At 42.2% G+C, this 22,913-nt stretch overlaps 1 protein-coding gene across 10 annotated transcripts in view; it reads left to right on the top strand.

The window, feature by feature from the left end:
- FAM210A (family with sequence similarity 210 member A) overlaps window positions 1-22,913 on the top strand; it is a 122,118-nt gene that overhangs the window by 26,887 nt on the left and 72,318 nt on the right. For 7 of the 10 annotated variants that reach the window (XR_013408073.1, XR_013408072.1, XM_077974591.1 and 4 more), the window contains 1 exon segment: window positions 13,682-14,182. Coding sequence is in view for 8 of the 10 variants with exons in the window: in XM_077974591.1 (XP_077830717.1) it covers window positions 13,710-14,182 (473 nt within the window). In the remaining 2 variants the exon portion in view is untranslated. 10 annotated transcript variants of the gene reach the window in all.

The raw sequence follows: 22,913 nt of genomic DNA, 5'->3' as shown, positions 1-22,913 counted from the left end.
CAAAACGCAAATGTGTAGAACTCCGAAATCTGAGAGAGAACTTACCACGATCCCCAGCTGCTCTGAGAGATAGAAGGACACAAGTGGGTCCAGCAGGTACGCTGCTTGTTCATTCAGCGCTCCTGGGGGTCATTTGAGAGATAGAAGGACACAAGTGGGTCCAGCAGGTACGCTGCTTGTTCATTCAGCGCTCCTGGGGGTCATTAGAAGCTCTACTTCGGATCCCACTTCTGACACAATCTGTTAAAAACTTAGGCTGGATGACATTTAAAGGAGTTTAATTGAGCAGTGAACGATTTGCAAATGAGGCAGCCCCCAGACTCAAAGCAGATTCAGAGAGACTCCCATGCAGCCACGTGGTGGAAGATTTATAGACAAAAAACGGGAAGTGATATACGGAAATCAGAAGCAAGGTATAGAAACAGCTGGATGGGCTACAGGTTGGCATCTGCCTTATGTGAACACTTAGCAGTCTGTGAGTGGTTGAAGTATGGCTGGCCGCTGGAATTGGTCAAGACTGGGCTGTTGTACAGGTGCATACTCCTAAGTTGGGTTTTCAGTCTTGTCTGCCTATTAAGCTAGGTTATAGTTCGTCCACAAGGACTCAAACATAGAAGTATGGAGTCATTCTTAAGCCATATTTAGTTTGCTTTAAGAACTTCAAATCGGCCTCCTCGAGAGGTTTGGAGATGGAGATTTTAAGGATTCTGGACAAGTGATGGGCTAAAGTGTGGGGATTGCTGATTAATCGAGAAGTGAGAGGTGAAGTCTGGTGACAGGGAGATGAAGAAACTACATTCCTTTGCTGAGTTCGTTCCTTGGTGGGAGTCTTCAGACAGTTTGGAGTCTTCAGACAGTTTGGTGTGAGCTGTTTTGCTGGAGTTCAGGATCGGATCTGGAAAACATTTTAACCAATTCTTAGGTTAAAAGATCCAGCGTCAGAGATTCCGTTTATAGGAACAGTGGGGAGCAGGTGGTTCAGCACGCTGTGTGACTCTCAGCAGCTACAGGGAAGTGGGCCAGAGTGCACCAGCGCATGCATCCTGGCCAGGGCCTAACTGTAATTCTGCCTAAAACCTGGCTTGTAAGTCTTGTTAGTTTCTCCAACGGAAAGTTTATCAAATTAATTGAACCCAAGGTGGGAACCTGAATGTATAGCCTGTTGAGAAGTATGGGTAACAACTTACTGCTTGTGATTTGCATCTGAAGTGGGGAGTAGGAGTAGTCTTGTAGGACTGAGCCCTTGATCTGTAGATTCTGGCTCTTAACTCAAATACGACAGTATCAGAATTAAGTTGAATTGTAGGATACCCAGTTGGCGTCCTCCGGAGAATTGCTCGATGTGTGGAGAAAACGCCTTCACATTCAGTTGTAGAAGTATTCTACATTGAGTGTGACAGTAGAGAAAGAAAGAGTTTTTTTACCCTTAGCGTAGGATTTTGCATGGTCACCCAAATTAAATAATGGCAAAAGTTTAGATGAAGGAAGAATATGAACTTGGTTTGACCAGGTCATAGATGAGAAGATGATGAAGGGAGCTAGAACTAATAATTATTGGTATAGCGTAGTAAGTGCTAGACACTTAACCATCTCATTTATCTCATCATAAATACCACGCGATAAGAGGATAACTTAGTTTTACTGATAAGGAGAAGGCTAAGAAAATGTTAGCGCTCAGGTCTTTCTGATGGCGAAGCCTCCGTTCTTTATTGCAGGCTGTCAGAAGTGAAAAGGAGAGGATGCAAGGGAACTGGATTCTGCGTTTATGTCACCATTACAGATAGTAACTATGACTCAGATCCTCTAAAAAGATACAACGATATAAATATTTTTTATAAATGAATAGATTTATCTAGTGATTTTGGAAAATCATTGATTTTTTTTAAAGTGGGACACTTGGCATTTAAGACTGCTCTGGAAATGAGTGAATTATTAATGAGCTTCCATAGGAATTCACTAGGGGGGCAGAATTTAATCTTTTCTGAGAATTAAGAATTTAGCCGCGGCTCCATCCTTCATTCAGCGTGTTTATGTGGTGTTAGAAAGCCCCCAAAGCAGATTAGGCTGAAGGAGATGGATTATATAGTAGAAATTAAATTGGAGCCATCAGTGCATTAGGGAGTAGGAAAATAAGAACCCAGAAAGTACTATCAGCAAACTTGCACACCGTTTTCCTTCCTCTAAGCAGCAAACTGAATATGATGTAAAACAGCAGCCAAAGTGTGATTAAGAAAGAGATCGAGGCCAGGCATGGTGGCTCACGCCTGTAATCCCAGCACTTGGGGAGGCTAAAGTGGGATAGCGTGAGGTCAGAGTTTGAGACCAGCCTGGGCAACATAGCGAGTCCCTGTTGTTAGGTTTTGAAGGGAAGACGAAGGTTACAGAAAGACACACACAGAAAGAGGGTGGCTCTACAGCAACTGCGGGCATTTATGTCCAGCATAAACCTGAGAGGTGGGGGACCAGTTTAATGCCAGTACCCACTGCCGCTTGTAGGCTGAAGTGCTTACAGGTATGGGGGGCGGGGGGTCTGGGCGGTACGGCTTGCTGCCCGGGAGGATATTGGTAAGATGTTTCTATCATCTGGCCGTTTGGCCAAGTGTGTTCCTTGGGCCCTTTGCCCAGCAAGATATGATAGGGATGTTCCTTCAGCTGGGCCTCTGCCTGGCGGCGTGCGGTAAAAATGTTCCTGTGCCTTGTGGTCAAGTGGCTGGGCAGGGTGTTCTCATGGTCTGAGCCCCTGGGGATGTTTCACTTTGACCAAGGTCTGCAAAATGGCGGGGGGCTTGCAAAAGCAGTTTGGACTCACCTGTCTCTGCAATAAATAAAAAGAAAGAAGTGGAAAGGAATGAATCCTAGGATATTTGGATATTATTAATCTGAATTAATAAGATTAAGATCCTGATTTTAGGATCTTAATCTTAGGATCTTAGGATCCTCAGATATTCTTAAGATCCGAGAATATTCAGATATTCTTAATCTGAGTTAATTCTTAATTTTTTTTTCCTTCTTCTTTTGAGACGGAATATCACTCTGTCGCCCAGGTTGGAGTGCAGTGGCGTGATCTCAGCTCAGTGCAACCTCCGCCCCCTGGGTTCAAGCAATTCTTCCGCCTTAGCCTCCTGAGTAGCTGGGATTGTGGCGCCCGCCACTACACCCAGCTAATTTTTGTATTTTTAGTAGAGACGGGGTTTCACCATGTTGGTCAGGCTGGTCTCGAACTCCTGACCTCATGATCCACCCGCCTCGGCCTCCCAAAGTGCTGGGATTACAGGCGTGAGCCACTGCGCCCGGCCAGTTCTTAATTCTTAAGCTGGAATTACAGATGTGGGCCACTGTACCTGGCCAAAAACTGTTTTGGTGTTTGTGTGAGAGTATGGAAAGTGTGATTTCCCAGAATAACCTTTTTTTTTTTTTTTTTTTGAGATGGAGTCTTGCTCTGTCGCCCAGGCTGGAGTGCAGTGGCCGGATCTCAGCTCACTGCAAGCTCCGCCTCCCGGGTTCCTGCCATTCCCCTGCCTCAGCCTCCCGAGTAGCTGGGACTACAGGTGCCCGCCACCTCGCCCGGCTAGTTTTTTGTATTTTTAGTAGAGATGGGGTTTCACCGTGTTAGCCAGGATGGTCTCGATCTTCTGACCTTGTGATCCACCCGTCTCAGCCTCCCAAAGTGCTGGGATTACAGGCGTGAGCCACCGCGCCCGGCCCAGAATAACCTTTTTAAGCTGGCTTCTTTGACGTAGCAATATGCATTTAAAGTTCCTCTATGTCTTTTCATGGCTTAATAGTGCATTTTTTATTACTGAATAATGTTCTGTTTGTATGAAGGTGCCACAATTTGTTTATCCATTCGCCTATTGAAGGACATCTTGGTTGCGTCTAAGTTTTGGCAATTATGAATAAAGCTGCTTTAAACATTTACGTGCAGGTTTTTTTGGTGCGTAAGTTTTCAGTTCATGTGGGTAAATAGAACTTGACTGTTGGATTTTTTTTTTTTTTTGAGACAGAGTCTCTCTCTGTCTCCCAGGCTGCATCATCCACCTCCCAGGTTCAAGCGATTCTTGTGCCTCAGCCTCCTCAGTAACTGGGATTACAGGTGTGTGCCAGCATGCCTGGCCAATTGTTGGATTGTATGGTAAGAGTATGTTTATCTTTTTAAGAACCTATTAAACTCTCTTCCAAAGTGGCTGCACCATTTTGCATTCCCACCAACAATAAGTGAGAGTTCCTGTTGCTTCACACTCTCACCAGCATTTGGTGGTGTTGATGTTTTTGGATTTTAGGCATTGTAATGAGTTTGTAGTAGTGTCTTACTGTTTTTAATTTGCAATTTTCTAATGATGTGGCATTGAACATCTTTTTCTGTGTTTTTTGCCATCAGTAGATCTTAATGAGGTCTCTGTTCAGATCTTTTTCCCATTTTGTAAATGGGTTGTTTTCTTATTGTTGAGTTTTAAGAGTTCTTTGTATACAGTCACACGCTGCTTAACAGAGATGTGGTCTGAGAAATGCATAGTTGGGCAGTTTTGTCGTTGTGAGAACATCACAGGGTGTACTTACACAAACCGAGATGGTGCAGCCTGTTGCTCCTAGACCACAAGCCTGTACAGCACAGTACTGCATACTGGAAGCAGTTGTAACACAGTGTAAATATTTTTGTGTCTAAACATACCTAAATGGGGAAAGGTACAGTAAAAGTACAGTATAAAAGATGGTTCACCTGCACCAGGGCACTTACCGTGAATTGGAGCTTGCAGTACTGGAAGTTGCTCTGGGTGAGTGAGTGAGTGAGTGTGAAGGCCTAGGACATTACCGTACGCTACTGTGGACTTCATAAACCCCGTACACTTAGGCTACACTAAGTTTATTTTTAAAAATTTCTTTACTAACAAACCTTAGCTTACCTTTATTTTTATCCTTATAAGCTTTTGCTATTAACATTTTTACTTTTATTTTATTTTTTAAAGTTTTTGTTAACAATGAAGGCACAACACACATTAACCTGGGCCTACCCAGGGGCAGGGTCATCAGTATCACTGTCTTCTGCCTCCACTGTCATCACCACAAACACATGAATATGATGTCACTGAGCAATTGGAGTTTTTCCGCTCTGTTACCTTACGGCACCATCTTTTATGCTGTCCATTGCTGGCTGAAACTGAAGCTAGGCGATATGTGACTGTATTGGATACAAGTCCTTTGTCATGTACATGTTTTACAAATATTTTCTGCTTAGTGACTTGTCTTTTCATTCTCCTAGCAGTATCTGTTGCAGAGTAGATGTTTTTTATTTTTAGTGAAGTCCACCTTACCAATTTTTTCTTTCACAGATGCTGCTTTTTGGTGAAGTCTAATAATGTGAGTCTACTAACAAATGTCAGTCCTTGTTCTTCTCCAGTATTTTGTTGGCTGTTCTGAGTATTTTAGCTTTCCATATAAACTTTGGAATCAGGTTGTTGATATAAGAAACAGTTTTCTAGGATTTTGATTCGGATATTATTGTTGAATCTGTAGATCATATTGACAAAAACTGGTATCTTAACAGTAGTGAGTCTTTCTATCTGTGAATGTAGACTGTCTCTTCATTTATTTAGACCTTTGATTTCTTTCAGAGTTTGAAAGAAAACAGAATTCCTTATAGGTCTCATACATATTTTGTTTATACTACCTAAGTATTTTTGGAGAGTATATTATTATATAAATGGTATTTTTTAACTTCAAATTCTTATGTATCATTGCTAGTATCTATAGACAGTTAACTTATATATTTGATCTTGTAAAATCACTGTACTTGCGTATTAGTTCTAGGAGTCTTTTAATAGATTCTTTTGGATGTTCTACGTAGACAGTCTTACTACATGCAATAAAAAGTTTTTCATCTTCCTTTCCAATCGGTGTACTTTTAAAATTTTTGTTCTTGCCTTGTTGCACTAGCCAGGACTTGCAGTGTGATGTTGGATCAGGGTGGTGGTAGAGGTTGTCTGTCATCTTTGCCTTGTTCCCAGCCATGGGCGAGCGTCCAGCCTCCCACCATTAAGTATGCATGAGTTTAGCAATAGGTTTGTTGTAGATGTTCTTTATCAGGTTGAATAAGTTCCCCTCCAAGTTTGCTGAGAAGCTTGTTTTTAATCATGAGTAGGTGTTGGGAATAGGTGTTAGATTTTGTCAGCCTTTTGCTCCATCAATTCATATGATCATATTATTTCTTTAGCCTGTTGATATGGTGGGTTACATTGATTGTGATAACCAAAGTGAGTGACTGAGGCAGATGTCCCAGTCAGTGGCGGCTTATTGGGCCAGCTTGAGGGCGTGCCCAGAAAAAACACAAGTTACAGACACATCTGTGGCTGGTTTTTTGGTTCTCAGGAGGTTTAGTGACAGGAATGCTTGTATACTTGTGAGGTTTTAGTGCCTGGTAAATGTACATTTTACACAAGATAAGATGAACCTTTGAAGGAAAAGGGAGCAGAGGAAGCAGATACCTCAGGGAGGGATGAAGGAACTGATGCAGGATATTTTCTTGACCCCTTCACAGGACTTGCGACAGGGGTTCCCTGTTTACTCGGCCTGCCCCACTCAACCCCTCACGGGAGGGAGCATGTGAGCAAATGAGCGTGGGAACCGGCCAGCCACTTTGGTGCCGCCAGCAGGAGCGAAGTCTGTCCGCTGTGCTCCACCCATCATGGGAGAAAGCGCGCACGCCAGTGAGTGCAGGAACCGGCTGCTTTCACGCAAGCTGAAGCAAACTCCGTGCAGGCCCTGTGGCGGCATCCAGGCGGGGGTGCCTGCGACCCCAAGGCCCCAGAGGCCGTGATGCAGTGCTGCCTTAGCCCCGCCATCTGCAGACAGCAGCGTTACCCGCTCAGTGGACCCTTTGGCTAGTCGCGTGGGGTGGCTGCCCTCCGCCAGTGACGGTAAAGAGCCAGAGTGACAGCCTTTGTGGGGACCCACACTAGCACCTCCTGAATTCTTGTCCAGTGCTCAAGAGGGATGAGGTCATGCCGACGATTGAAGGATGGTGAATATGGAGAATTTTATTGAGTGATGAAAGCCTGTTTCAGCGGGGCGAGAAGCTGGGAAGGGGCTGAAAAGGGCAGGTTGCTCTCCCCTGAAATTAAGTTGCCTCTGCCTCATCCAGCCATCGTCTCTGAGTCAAGGTGCCTCTCGATGTCCAGCTGATTTCACTGACGCCCAGCCACTTCTCCGCTCTGTCAGCTGAGTCTGGGGTCTTTATAGGCACAGGATGGGGCCGGGCTGTAGGTAGTTTTGGAAAAGACAACAAGACGTTGGTAGGTAACAAGACGTTCAGAAAGAACCAGTTAGGAGAGAGCGGGCACACAGGTTTGGAAGTTCTCACTTTGGGCTGTGCGTTTCAGGTTTTTCTGCTTGAACGTGGGGTTTTGCCAGGGACCTGCTCCTGTCTGCCTAGAATTTCTCTGCCTCCTGCCCCTGTCATTGTATCAGAATAATTACTCTCATCTTGTCTTTATTCTGTACCTGGGAAGATAAGCTAGTAATCGGCATTATCAGTGTGGAGTCTTTTGGAGAGCCGGTTTCTGTTTATCTCCTGGGGAAGAAAGCCTAATGGAGGTTAGTGAGATAGGGGTATATTGAAGGGTGTGTTACTGGTGGAAGGTATCCAAAAGTTAGCAGTGGCGAATTTGTACGGGTCTGCAGCAATCTCGTTTCTTGCCTCCTGAGAAGAAGGCATTTGACTGATGGGCATAAGAAAAAGAGACTGAGGCAAGTTTCAGAGAAGAAGTGAAAGTTTTTTCAAAAAGGCTTTAGAACAGGAAAGAAAGTATGCTTGGGAAAGACCCAAGCGGGCATGTGAAGGGTAAATGCAGTGTTTAACTGTGATCCTAGGACTTCACAGGCTGACCCACTTCCAGTGTCTTGCACACTTTTCCCATGATTCTCCTTAGGGTGGGCTACCTGCATGTACAGTGCCCTCCTTACACTTGGGAAGTGAGCACGAGCGGTGTGTTTAGGAAGTTCTCTGCACGTCCATCTGAGGCTTTCTTCCCTTTTCCTGTGGGGTGCCCCTGGAAGGTCATACACAGCCATTTTGTCTCTTAATGCGTGCCCGGCTCACTCATCCAACACCTGAGATTTTATTGGAAGCCATTTTTGCTTCTCCCTGGTGCCTGCATTCAATTAACGCTTGAGTGTAACAGGTGTGGACCATCAGGAAATGTCCTCCCTCTGGCCCCTGCTGCCAGTTGATCACGTTTAGAAAGGTAGTGTGATAATTGCTGAACCATCACCAGACATCTCTAGTGGGGGGAGAGCTCTCTCCTGCCCCCGCATGCCTGTCTAACTACCTGTAACAGGTGTGCGACCTGAACTCAGCTTCCAAGGTTTCGCCAGGGTCCGCTTGGCCAAGAGGAGGTCCATTATTCTCAGTTGATTCTTAAATGTTGAACTACCTTTGCATATCTGGATTAAATCAAGGTGTGCGATTGTTTTTAGACATTGATGGATTTGACTTGCTAATACTTTGTTGAGGATTTTTACTTTCTTTTTTTTTTTTTTTTTGAGACGGAGTCTCGCTGTGTCTCCCAGGCTGGAGTGCAGTGGCCGGATCTCGGCTCACTGCAAGCTCCGCCTCCCGGGTTCACGCCATTCTCCCGCCTCAGCCTCCCGAGTAGCTGAGACTACAGGCGCCCGCCACCACGCCCGGCTAGTTTTTTGTATTTTTAGTAGAGACGGGGTTTCACCGTGTTAGCCAGGATAGTCTCGATCTCCTGACCTCGTGATCCACCCGCCTCGGCCTCCCAAAGTGCTGGGATTACAGGCTTGAGCCACCGCGCCCGGCCTTTACTTTCTATGTTTATAAGAGGTATTAGTCTGTAGTTTTCCTTTCTTGGATTATATGTAGCTGGTTTTGGTATTAGGGCACTTTTGGCCTCATGGAATGAGTTAGTCTTCTCTGCCTGTGTTTTCTGAATTGTATGATGTTTTCCTTAAATGTTTGGTAGAATTCACTAGTCAAATAATCTGAGCCTGGGTTTTTTTTTTCTTTTGGAAAGTTATTAATTTTTGATTCCATTTCTTTAATGAATAATGAATATAAGATTATTAAAGTCTTTTGTTTCTCCTTGTGTGGGTTTTGGCAATTTGTCTTTTTGAGGACTTGGTCTGTTTCATCTAAGTTATCAAATTTGTGGGTGTCAACCTGAAATAAGCTGAAGCAAAATTATTTTAAGTAGAGAGTTTATTTGGGCAGAGCCTGAGGATTGCAACCCAGGAGCATAGACTCAAGTTGCCCTGAATACACACACTTCCTAGCAGCAGTTATAAGTAAGTGGATTTTTAAAGGCCAAATTGTGGGGGACAAGGAATGAACTAATAAAGAGTTGCTTGTCAGGAGTTCTCACTGGTTTCCAGAGGTAGCATTGAGTTATTGGCTATATGTTGTGAAGCTATAGATTGTGAATTATAGCATTATTAGGTTAATTCGTAGCTACTTACGGCAATAACAAGCAGTTTCAAGAGGTGAATACACAACTCAGAGGAGGTGGGTTGGTGAGGGGAGGTATGGCGTGATTTCGGTCTCATTTTAATGTCTCTTTGGGCCTGGTAGTTAAAAATACTTCCATTCCTCAGATAAGATCTTTTCTCACAGTCATCGAGTTAAAGTTATTCATAGTATTCCTGTATTACTTTGTCAGTATCTGTGGGATCAGTTATGACTCCTTTCATTTCTAATATTGGTCATTTGTTTTCTCTCTTAGTTATCTTGGCTAGAGATTTATCAGTTTTATTCATTTTTTTCCCAAAGAACTAGGTTTTGGTTTTGTTGATTATTTTTTTGTTTTCTTTTCCTCATGTTCGTTGCTTTCTGCTCTGATTTTTATTATTTCTTTCTGCTTGCTCCTCTTTTCTAGTTTCTTAAGGAGGTAACTTAGCTTATTGAGTATAGATCTTCTTTTCTAATATGTGCATTCTTCCTGTAAGCTGTTGATGAAAGAGTCAAACTCTGTGAAATGTTTAAGGAGGTTTATTTTGAACCAACTATGAGTGACAAGGTCTGAGACAGTCTCAGGAAGTTCTGAGAACACGTGCCGTAGTTGACTGGGTTACAACTTGGCTTTAAACATTTTAGGGAGGCATAAGACATCAATAAGTATAGGTCGGGTATACATATACATTGGTTCCATGTGGAAAAGCAGGACAGTTCAGAGTGGGGACATATGGGTCATAACTGGATTAAAAGAGTTTCTGATTGGCAATTGGTTGGAAGAGTTATTATCTAAAGACCTGGAATCAATAGAAAAGAGTGTCTGAATTAAGATAAGGGGTTGTAGATACCAAGGTTCTTAATGCTTAGATGAAGTCTCAAAGGTGGCTGCCCTTAGAGACAATAGATGGCAGATGTTTCTGGTTCAGACCTTTAAAAGGTGCTAGACTCTCCGTTAACCACTTCAGGATTGAGAAGACCTGGAAGCGGGGTTCTGATTATGTTAATAGAGTCTTTACAAATACAGTTTAAAAAAGGCTTTGCAGGATCATTTCAAAATAGGGCAAAGAAGCATGTTTTGGGGTAAAATATTTTGATTTTCTTCTTTATCTGTCATGTGAAGTTATGCCAGAGTCCAGTTGGAAAGCAACCATTTATATAGGGTTAAATAAAACCCCTCTGATGAAATTTCATGGTTTGCAGGGTGTGACTCCCCAGACCTGTTAGACAGGAATTTGGGCAAGAGGAAAAAGGTCAAAGTTTAGTCTTCAAAGCTCTGCTTTGCTGTATCCCACAGATTTTGTTAAGTTGTATTTTTGTTTTCAATTACTTCAAAGTATTTTTAAATTTCTTTTTAGAAGTTTGAAGATTTTTTTTTTAGAAGTATGTTGTTTAATTTTCCACATAATTGGGGTTGGGGCGAGTTCCCAGCTATCTTTATGTTAATGGTTTCTAGTATACTTCTGTTGCAGTTTGAGAACATAACTTTGCATGATTTTCATTTTTTAGAATTTGTTACAGTATATTTGATGGCCCAGCATGGGGTCTGCTTATTGAATGTTCCATGTGAACTTGAGGGGAGTGTATATTCTGCTGTTGTTAAATGTAGTATTATGTAAATGTCAATTAGATAAAATTGATTAACATTGTTGTTTAGTTTAACTCTATCCTTACAGACATTCTGCCTGCTGGGTTTATCAAGGTTGTTGACCGGAGTATTGATGTCTCTAAGTGGATTTCTTTCTTCCTTTCTGTTCTGTCAGTTTTCACCTCATTTATTTTGGTCCTCTCTTGTTAGGTATATGCATGTTTAGGATTGTTATGTCTTCTTTTCATTATTGTTATTATACAGTGCTCCTCTTTAACTCTGATAATCAAAGAATGTTTGCGGTCTGCTTTGTCTGAAATTAGTCCCCAGTATCACTTTTTTTTTTTCTTTTTTTTTGAGACGAGTCTTCCTCTGTTGCCCATGCTGGAGTGCAGTAGTGCGATCTCGGCTCACTGCAGCCTCTGTCTCCGGGCTTCAAGTGATTCTCCTGCCTCAGCCTCCCAAGTAGCTGGGATTACGGGCGTGCACCGCCATGCCCGACTAATTTTTTTTTGTATTTTTCACCATATTGGCCAGACTGGTCTCGAACTCCTCACCAGGTGATGTGCCCACCTCGGCATTCCAAAAAGTACTGAAATTACAGGCATGAGCCAGCACTCCTGGCCCAGTATCGCTTTTTAAAAGACTTCTTGGCGGCCTATTTATTTTGCAAGACTTGTAGTTTCCCTTATCAACTCAATTGTACTGTTGTCGGATTATCTGTGAGAGTCTGTTAGGCGCTGATGTTAATTTTTCATTAGGGAGGGATGAGTCAGGGGATTAATTTTTATTGGTGGGTAATTACTAACGAATGTTTTTATACGATGACAGTTTTTATTTTGCCAGTCAACTTTGTACACCAGATAAAGAATATTCATGTAAGATGGAGTATTTGTATTTATTGGAGTGCTAATTTATTGGGGTGCTAATTCAGATCTCACTCTGTTATTTAGGATATAGTTAAATTGTCTGTTCTCAACATGTTAGAAGTGGTAAGGTAGAGCTGGCGTTGGGAGTGGGAAGGCTTGTGTGGCACCACCTGATGTTGAAGGAAGGGGACTGATTGACTATATGGCAGTGGCTACTGTAGTTACATTTGCCACTGGGAAAACCTTTGTCTAGAGAGGCTAAGTAATTATCTGGAAGTCTCTATGATTCTTTTTTTTTTTTTTTTAAAAAGACTTGCAGTGTTGCTGTATTGTCCAGGCTGGAGTGAAGTAGCTGTTCGCAAATGCATTATAGCCTCAAATACCTGGACTCACGCGTCCTCCCATCTCAGCCTCCCGAGTAGCTGGAACCACAAGCCCAAGCCACTGTGTCTGTTTGTCTTGTAAATCTTTGTTCTGTGCCGATGCCGGATCAAATAGTGAGACGTCACCGTACACTTTTTTCTCTTCCCCCATTGATATGGGGTGGGGAAGAAAATAAATACCAGGCTATCTCTTCTTGCCATTCAATAGCATAAGTGATTTATAACTTGATAACAGTCTGAAGGCATTATAGTGTAAATAATGCTATATCAACTGTTCATCAGATCTCAACATTTGTAATCATAAATAACACTTATGATGCTCATTAGTTTACAAAAGTGTCTTTACATCAGAAATTTTGTGTAGTTCCTGGTAACAATCCTGTAAGTAATCTTCATTTTAGTAGTGGACCTGGGCTTGGAGTCTGAAAGGGAATTATGTGGAATTGTATCCCCAAAGCATCAGAACCCAGATCTTATTTTTTCCCACACTGTACTACACTGTTTCTATAGAATAAGAGGCCTCAAAACATTATTCCCCATGGTGTCAGCTGGACTAGTTTACCGTATCATATTTAAATGATGTGTTTTATGAGATTTTTATTTTATTTTATTTTTGAAACGGAGTCTTACTCTGTTGCCCAGGCTGGAGTACAGTGTCATGATCTCAGCTCACTGCAGTCTCCACCTCCTGGGTTCAAGCAATTCTCCTGCCTCAGCCTCCTGAGTAGCTGGGATTACAGGCGCGTGCCACTGTACCCGGCTAATTTTTGTATTTTTAGTAGAGACGGGGTTTTGCTGTGTTGGCCAGGCTGATCTCGAACTCCTGACCTCAAGCAATCCGCCTGCCTCGGATTCCCAAAGTGCTGGGATTACAGGCGTGAGCCACCGCACCTGGCTTATTTTATTTTATTTTATTTTTCTGAGATGGAGTCTTGCTCTATCATCCAGGTTGGAGGGCAGTGGTGCGATCTCAGATCACTGCACCCTCTGCTTCCTGGGTTCAAGTGATTCTTCTGCCTTGGCCTCCTGAGTAGCTGGGATTACAGGTGCCCACCACCACACCTGGCTAATTTTTGTATTTTTAGTGGAGATGGGATTTTGCCTTGTTGGCCAGGCTGGTCTCGGAACTCATGATCTCAGGTGATCCACCCACCTTGGCCTCCCAAAGTGCTGTGGTTACAGGCGTGAGCAACCGCACCTGGCCTTTATGAGATTTAAAAATTACACTGTGCTTAAACTGTATACCCTAACATCAGTTTTTGTGGAGTATGTAGCAGTGTCTCTTTTTACTTCCTGATGGTTAATGATTGATTTTCAAATGAATTGATTTAAAATGGAAGCCTCAGTATTACCTAATTTTTTAAAACAATTGTCTTTATAGAAACTGAAACCTATCAACACTCTTCAAAATGCAGTGGAGTGTACCACGGACTGTATCTCGGCTGGCACGCAGGACATGCTTGGAGCCACATAACGCTGGTCTTTTTGGACGCTGTCAAAATGTAAAGGGACCTTTACTTTTGTACAATGCTGAATCCAAAGTGGTTTTGGTACAAGGCCCTCAAAAACAATGGTTGAATTTATCTGCTGCCCAGTATGTTGCAAAGGAAAGGAGGCCATTGGATGCTCATTCACCCCAACCAGGAGTCCTTCGCCATAAGCAAGGGAAGCAACATGTTTCATTCAAGAGGGTTTTTTCATCCAGTGCCACAGCTCAGGGAACTCCAGAAAAAAAGGAAGAGCCTGATCCTTTGCAAGACAAATCTATTAGTCTTTATCAACGATTCAAGAAGACATTTAGACAGTATGGAAAAGTTCTGATTCCAGTGCATCTAATAACTTCTGGTGTTTGGTTTGGAACATTTTATTATGCGGCCTTGAAGTAAGTTTTTGCTTAGTCAAATGTCTTTCCCTGTCTTACTAGAATATGAATCTTTTTAATTGTACTAATGATAGCTTTAGATTTTTAAATGCTTTAACGTGTTTCATCCATAGAGGATAACTGTTTTTCATAGCTTTTTTCACATTTTAATAATAATAGCTAATATTTGCTTCCTGTTTGGAGCAAGCATCTGGTGTAATTTTTAACTGTTTCATCTTATTTAATCGTCCCAGCAACCATATAAAGCAAGTTACACAATTACACCCATTTTATGAATGAAAAAACAGATTATTAGGCAAGGAGAGTAAAAATAGTTCAGCTTTTCCCAAAATAACTCAGCTGCTAAGAAGTGGTGCCTGGACTAAAAACCCAATTAGGTGTGTCTGATCTCAAAGCATACACTCTCCTATATGCAGATCTCATCCTGGCATTCAGGAGAGCACAGACATAAAATAAAATTTCAGAAATTTGGCAGCACCATGACTCCGTAATTATATATTTCTTAGAATGTTCATAAATATGAAAAGATATCTGTTTTGCCATATGTGTGGTTTTGGTGGGAAATTTGCAAGATTTTCCCAAAGCCCGGCTAATCTGTTTGCATTGACATTACTCAAGTCCAGTAAGTGTCAAGGAAAGGTCTTACGTTCTGATCAGAAGTGAATCTGGTAGGTCTAGCCTCCCAGTGTTTTGAAACATACAATTTTAAGTGCATCTGTCTTGTTAATACTGTGCCTTCCCCTTACTTAATAAGGTAAGTTATTTGCTTCCCACTGCTTTAGGTGCAGGAGGACCAGTGATTCCCCATTTCTGCCACTAGTCGACCGAGTGCCCGTTCCTTTGTGTCTGGGCCTGGTGTGCAGGAAGGACTTTGACACTTCAGTAAACTCTCCTAATGGGTTGAGAATTACTTTATACTTTCCAGAGTTGAGTGGTTTTCAGTGCTTGATTATATTTAACGGCTTGATATCAAGACATTAACAAATTATGGTTAGTGTTGTACATAAAGCTCACTCCTTAGAAGCAGCCTATTGCAGACTAAGCTGTAAGTAGCTCTTCCAGGGTGATGGAATAGAAACTACTTATTATTGGGAACACAGGATCACATAAGTTTCTTGACAAAATTTCTAAAAGGATTTTTTTTCACCTTGTGTAATTGATGCTGTTCTGTTTCACTTTGTATCTTTACATTATGTTCCTGTTATTTAATTATATCCTTCTTTGTTACATATCATTTTCTTTAAGAATTGTATCTTTACTTGCAGAAGATTCTTTAGGTGTATATTGTATGGAAGTGTTTCTTGGTTTATTAATGACATTTTTGGACATGTTTATAGAAGTCTTCAAAACTGCCCTTGGTTTTTTCACAGAACATAAAGTTACCATTTTGATCAAAAGTTATTGTAGGCATTCAGCCCTGTTGTGTAATGAATGGATTTCTACGTATTAACTTTTCTTTTTTGAGTCATGGAGGATTTTGTGATTCAGTCTGTGAACGATGACATGAAAAGTGCTTCTTTCTTTGCCCTTGTCAGGTTGACATGTAAGGCAAGGCGTTCAGCCTCCAGGGTGGCCTGAGAGGGAGAAATTCAAGCATTTAATTAATTGAATATGAGATTCTCATTTAGGTTGTTAAGAATAATATTTTTGTTCCTTTTACTTTTCCTTATTCTTTTTGGCAAAAGTTCTGTAACTGAAAAAGTAGACCCAGAATGATCTAGTGATCTTAATAATGCTTAAGATTTCTTCAGTGTTGTGTGGCACCTAAAGCAGTTGTGGGTGATGCTCTGCCATCCCCTGTAAAATGCAATTTTGTTAATTTTATTTTCCCCCCTCTTTTTTTGCAAAATGCTTATACGTAAACATGGTAGTACAACTGTCAACTTTAAAATAATACCGTTCCCCATTACGCCTTGCTTTGGGGCTGTTAGCATAGGAATCTGGTTGCCAGACCACCACTACTGCCTGCCACGACCACTGTGTCAATTCTGTCATAGCATCACGGAGAGAATTTAAAATGGACAGGTCCCTGAGGTTTTTATTAGCTCCTTCAAAATGTGAAAGTCGATTTGTTCTAAATGAAGATCTTAATCACAAGTAATGCTTAAAAAAATCAGACTAATGGATGAAAGAAAAAGGAATTAGAATATTTTCACTGTAGGATGATTGTATTGTAAAAATTGAAGTTGATTATACTAAATACAGATTGTCAGTTCACCTGACAAGAGGCTAGTTATATTTTAGTGTTGTTCGTTTGTTTGTTTTAGCTGAAAAAAGTTCTGTGCTATTTGCTTGTTGCCTATTACTATTAAAAGAAAGGGAGAAAAATAGTTTGTAGCTGGAAAGACGGGCATTTGACATCATGCCTCATTACTGACCAGTGTTTGTCTTAGTTACTCTGACAGGTCGCGTTACTGCCTTTCTAGGACTGTAGAGCAAAATGTCATTCTATATTTAGTTAACAGAGTGATGAAGTTCTCAGGCTTTTGAAATTCTTTATTTCAGGGAGTTCTAAATTGTGCATGCTAATAGATTTTATTTTAAAGTGAGCTTTGTTGCCACTCCTCTCTGGCAAAGCCCTGCAGAGATCTGATGTCTTCTGTTCAGAAGTGCTTTAGTTTGGTCAAATGTGGCTCAGCAGTGGTGGTGTGGTTCCTGCATTTAGATGCCTTGTGTTTGAGACCTCAGGTTCCTAAAGTTACAGACCTACTCTGAGGCAAAACCCTGATTACTTCTACTGCACTGTATCCAGACGGCGAATGTGCTTTTGTCCTTGTGTGTTTCTTCCTCTGTGGAAACAGTTGTAAAGCTGGCAGTTTGTGAAGCACAGATTCCTGGCTGGCTGTGGGCAGTTCAGAGTAGAAAGTGACAAACAATAGATGTTTCTGTTTGAATCAGACCCTCATTAATACTTCACATTCAGTACTTCCAGGAGAAATGAAAGTTATTTTTAAGAAAAGTCAAATCAACAGAAATAAGTGGGGCCGGGCGCAGTGGCTCTCGCCTGTAATCCCAACACTTTGGGAGGCTGAGGTGGGTGGATCACCTGAGGTCGGGAGTTCGAGACCAGCCTGACCAACATGGAGAAACCCCATCTCTACTAAAAATACAAAAATTAGCCGGGCATGGTGGTGCATTACACTACAGGATTACAGAGCCTGTAATCTTAGCTACTCAGGAGGCTGAGGCAGGAGAATCACTTGAACCCAGGAGGTGGAGGTTGCCGTGAGCCGAGATCATGCTATTGCAGACCAGCCCAGGGCAAAACTCCATCTTAAAAAAAAAAAAAAAAAAAAAAGTGGACCTTGATGCTTGCTTTTTCTGACAGAGGACACAAGCCAGTGACGATGCAGCTTGTTCCTGGAGTCTCAGTCCATTGTTGTATGATCTTTTATTTTTTAATTTTTTTATAGAGACAAGTGTTGACAGTGTTGACACCGCCTGCCCTAAACCTTATGTTAATGAGATTTAGTTGTTATCTAGAAAGAGATTTGAAAACGAATTGAAACTGAAGATAGAAGAAAGAATGAAGGTAGAAGAAATGAGATTGGACTCATAGTTTATTTTTTAATTTATCTGTTTAAAGTTTCCTTACATTGTTCTGTTTTCCTCTGACTTCTGATGATAAGTAATTTTAATAGTCCTTTCTTGAGGATGATCAGCCGTATCTGCTGAGGGTGCTCCCTGAACTGCTTAGTATTATGATGAAGTCACAGAGTGGGGCATCTTTTCCCTAGTTAATATTAAAAATATTCAGAATTTACCATTACCGTAATCACAATAGATCTAGGCAATGCTCTTTCTTAATGTCACAGGGAAAGCTGCTTTTACAGTGGAGGTCTACGGGCCCTGCCTTCACCAAGAGGCAAACTCAGTAATGCTAATAAGGGAGGAGACCACCCCTCATATTGTCTTATGCCCAATTTCTGCCTCCAAAGAAAGAAGTAAAGACTAAAAGACAGAAATGAAATCCACAGGCAGACAGCCCGGCCCCACACCCTGGGCCTCGTAGTTAAAGATCGACCCCTGACCTAATCGGTTGTTATCTATAGATTACAGACACTGTATGGAAAAGCACTGGGAAAATCCCTGTCCTGTTCTGTTCCGTTGTGATTACCAGTGCCTGTGGACCCCCTTAGAGTTTTAAGCTCTTAAGAGGCACAGGAATCGCTCACTCGGGGTGCTCGGTTTTTGAGACAGGAGGCTTGCCGATGCCCGTGGCCGAATAAAGCCCTTCCTTCTTTAACTCGGTGTCTGAGGGATTTTGTCTGTGGCTCGTCCTGCTACATTTCTTGGTTCCCTGACCAGGAAGCGAGGTGATTAACGGAGGGTTGAGGCAACCCCCTTAGGCGGCTCAGGCCTGCCCTGTGGAGCATCCCTGCGGGGGACTCTGGCCAGCTTGAGCGCCGCAGATCCTGAGAGTGCTCCCTGGTAGGCAGTTGCCCCAGTGGACCGCCTCGCCAGAGCAGCACATGGCAGGCCCCTGCGGAGGATCAACGCAGTGGCTGAACACCGGGAAGGAACTGGCACTTGGAGTCTGGACATCTGAAAGTTGGTAAGACTGGTCTTTGAAACTTGCCCACTCCATTTGAGTGGAAGCGTGGCCTGATCACCCACGGCTTGCCTGTACCGGCACTTTGGTTTTTGTTTTTGACTTGACTTGGATTGCTCGATACTTTGATTTTGGTTTTGAGCTGGCTTGGATTTCTTGATACTCTGATTTTGGTTTTGATTCTGGTTTGGTGTAAACCATAGAAGTGTGTGTGTACCCTTTTTGCCCGTTCTTTGTTTTGTGGTGTGTGTGTGTTGTCTCGAGGAAGCATGGGTCAGGCACAAAGTAAGCCCACTCTGCTAGGAACTATGTTGAAAAATTTCAAGAAAGGATTTAAGGGAGATTATGGTGTTACTGTGACACCAGGAAAACTTATAACTTTGTGTGAAATAGACTGGCCAGCATTAGAGGTAGGCTGGCCATCAGATGGAAGCCTGGACAGGTCCCTTGTTTCAAAGGTATGACACAAGGCAACCTGTAAGCCAGAGCACCCAGACCAGTTCCCATACATAGACACTTGGTTAGAGCTGGTTTTAGATGCCCCCCACCCCCCCTCTCCACAGTGGTTGAGAGAACAGCAGCATAAGTGGCTGGCAGAGGCAAGGAAAGACCAGCAGAGAGAGAGAGAGGAAGGAGACAGAGAGGAAAAGAGGCAAAGAGAGAGAGAAAGAGACAGAGAGACAAAGAGGGAGTCAAGGAGAAAAAGAGAGGAAGAGACAGAGGCAAAAGGAAAGTCAAAAAGAGAGAGAAAGACAGAAAGTCAAAGAAAGAAAGAGAAATATACAAGTAGTTAAAAAAATAAAAAAGGGATGATTTAACATTAACCACTGAAAATTCCCTTAACCCAGAAGTTTTCCTAACAGGGCATCTAAATCTTAATTACCATGCAAAGGTCCGACCAGACCTAGGAGGAACTCCTTTCAGGACAGGATGAGCGATGGTTCCTCCCGGGTAATTGAAGGAAGAAAAAAAAAAGCCATCACTACTGAGTTAATTTGGACAAAATAAGGTCTTATTAATAGCAAAGGATAATTAAAATCCCTAACTTACAAGGTTTTCAACAAAAGTAAAGTTTGCTAAAAGTTAACAGTGTGGCATATATTATAGTAACTTTTGATCTTGTGGCCTTAGACAGTCTAGTCCACCGACATAAAGAGTTCACTTTGGAAAAGAATGGTTATCATCTTCAAAAAAAAAAAAGCAGGGGGGCAGAGTTTATGTAAAAAGAGTATTATATAGTAAATTCTTGTCCTGAAATGAATTAACTGGTTGTTTAAACAAAGAAATGTTTGTATTAAGTCAGAAAGTTGAGGCATTTAAAAGAATTGTCTGCGAAAGTCGTGAAAGAGAAAAATGTTAAAAAAGGAATTTATGCAAGAAATGTATAATTTAAAAGTAACTAGGCCTCCTTAATATACAACTATTGAAAAAAAAAAACAAACCAGTTGATGTGCAAGGTGTATAAGGAAAGTAAAATATACTTTTGATAAAAGGATTATAAGGAAGTATAAAAATGTATATTTTTACCTACATTAAAAGGTTAAAAAATTATTGTTTTGAAGGTCTAAGCAAGTTTTAAAACTTTAATTGTAAAGAAAATTCTGTGTGTAAACATACTAGCTAAAGTTAAAGGGGTGTTATCAGGTTTTCTGTGAACTGGACATTAAAGTAAAAACACAACGAGTTTTTCTTAAAGCACTAACCTGCTCTTTAACAAAAATTATAAAAGGTTAAAAAGAGTCTATAAAAATCTTACCTTATGGTCTGACATTAAACAATTGACTAAATATGTATAGAAAGGTTTATTAAAACTAAGTTTAACATTAATAACACACTGATATAAAGGTGAAATTTAGCTTATCTGGTATAAAAATAATACAGGAAGCATTGTCAAATATAAAATGGTGTTTGGCTTCTTTGGTCCAAAAACTAATAAAAACAGGTGCTAAAGGAAATTTCTCCGTAGAAAGGCACCAAGGACTATAAAGTCCACTGCTGATGTCCCCACATTTAAAACAAAAGATCAATTTCTTAGAAATTACATACTTGGTTTATCTTCCACTTTGTCTTCTCTCCAAAGTAAAAGTCTGTTAGCACAGGTACCACCCCTAGAGTTCCGGTAAACCAGCACCAGCCTGAAGATCACGTTCTCATCAAAGGGTGAAAAGAAAGGAAACTCAAGCCAGCCTAGGAAGGACCCTACCTTGTGCTGCTACCCACCAAGACTGCTGTTCATACAGTGAAAAAAGGACGGACTGATCACAACTGAGTCAAGAAAGTACCACCCCCTCCAGAATCATGGGCCACAGTCCCAGGGGAAAACCCTACCAAACTAAAGCTAAGAAAAATTTAACTCTTTCGTCTATTCTATTACTCTTTCTTCTTTCCTCGCTCTATTGCTGACCATCTAGTTATTAACATAACCAAATCAATTTCGCCTCAAAGTATTGCATTTAATGCTTGCCTTGTTACACCCTGTGGGAACTGGCCAAGTCAAAGACAGCTCTCTGCTTCAGAAAAGTACCTCTGTCCCTCCTGACTGTCCTCAGACTGGGCATTAGTAAATTAGGACCATTTAATCCGGGGAAGTTTCGATAAAGACTCCAGTGTTAACCGGGAGTCTCGCTCCCCAGTGTAGAGCTTTTATGCCGTAGTTGGTCCAACATTCTGTGGACCACTAAAGAGCAAGGATGGACCGCCCCAACTGGGTTTTGTAATTTCCTGAAATCATACATTCATTTTACTAGAGGATCATAGAAGTTAAAGACTTAAAACAAATGTTGGCAATTAAGACAGGACACCAAGATGGAAATGCCTGATTGGAATGGATCAAATATTCCATCCGCACGTGAAACAAAAGCAGTTGTTATGCATGTGCACATGGTAGGCCAGAGGCCCAGATTGTCCCCCTTCCACTAAGGTGGCCCTCCAGTTGACCAGGCATGGGCTGCATGGTAGCTCTTTTCCAGGATTCTACAGCCTGAAGTGGTAAGTCGTGCCAAGCTCTCTCTGCTATATCCCAAAGTCCAGTACCCTGTGGGTCAGCCCCCGAGGGCCATGCAGCCTCCGTCTCCCAACACTAAGTTCACTTCGGTTCTCTCATGACAGGGAGGAAACTTAGCGTTCCTTGGAGACCTGAAGGGATGCAGTGAGGTTCAGAATTTTGAAGGGCTTATCAATCAGTCAGCCCTTGTTCATCCCCCAGCGGATGTGTGGTGGCGTTGTGGTGGACCTTTACTGGGCACTCTGCTGAATAACTGGAGTGGCACTTGTACTTTAGTCCAATTGGCAATCCCTTTCACCCTGGTATTTCATCAACCAGAGGGAGGAAAAATAAGACCTTGTAAAGTGAGAGAAACCCCTAATGGGTCTTTTGACTCTCACGTCTATTTAGACACAATTGGAGTCCCACGGGGAATACCAGATGAAATTAAAGCTTGAAATCAAATAGCTGTAGGATTTGAGTCAATATTTTGGTGGGTGACAGTTAATAAAAATGTAAATTGGATAAACTGCATCTATGACAACCAACAGCTACGAGCTTTTCATGAATTAAAAGAAAAACTCATGTCGGCCCCAGCCCTGGGGCCACCTGACCTGACAAAACCCTTTACACTGTATGTGTCGGAAAGAGAAAAAATGGCAGTTAGAGTTTTAACCCAGACTGTGGAGACCTGGCCAAGGCTAGTGGCCTATCTCTCAAAACAACTGGACGGGGTTTCTAAAGGTTGGCCCCCGTGTCTAAGGGCCCTGGCAGCAAGAAGCAGGTAAACTAACCCTTGGGCAAAACCTGAATGTAAAGGTCCCCCATGCTGTGGTAACTTTGATGAATACCAAAGACCGTCATTGGCTAGCAAATGCTAGATGAACCAAGTACCAACGCTTGCTGTGGGACAATCCCCATATAACCATTGAAGTTTGCAGCACCCTAAACTCTGCCACCTTGCTCCCGGGATCACAGAGCCCAGTTGAACATAACTGTGTAGAGGTGTTGGACTCAGTTTATTGTAGAGGCCCAACCTCGGAGACCGTCCTTGAACATCAGTAGACTGTGAGCAGCATGTGGGCGGGAGCAGCCTCGCCAACCCCTGCACAGTGACTCTGAAGAGGACGACAAGCCCCGCTCCAGTCACACCCGGAAGCTGACTGGTCCACGCACGGCCGAAGCGTGAGAAAACT

This window comes from Macaca mulatta, chromosome 18, assembly GCF_049350105.2.
Source record: "Macaca mulatta isolate MMU2019108-1 chromosome 18, T2T-MMU8v2.0, whole genome shotgun sequence".
Classification (NCBI taxonomy): domain Eukaryota; kingdom Metazoa; phylum Chordata; class Mammalia; order Primates; family Cercopithecidae; genus Macaca; species Macaca mulatta.
Note: the sequence above shows the minus strand (reverse complement) of the source record. Positions and strands in the feature narration are given on the sequence as shown.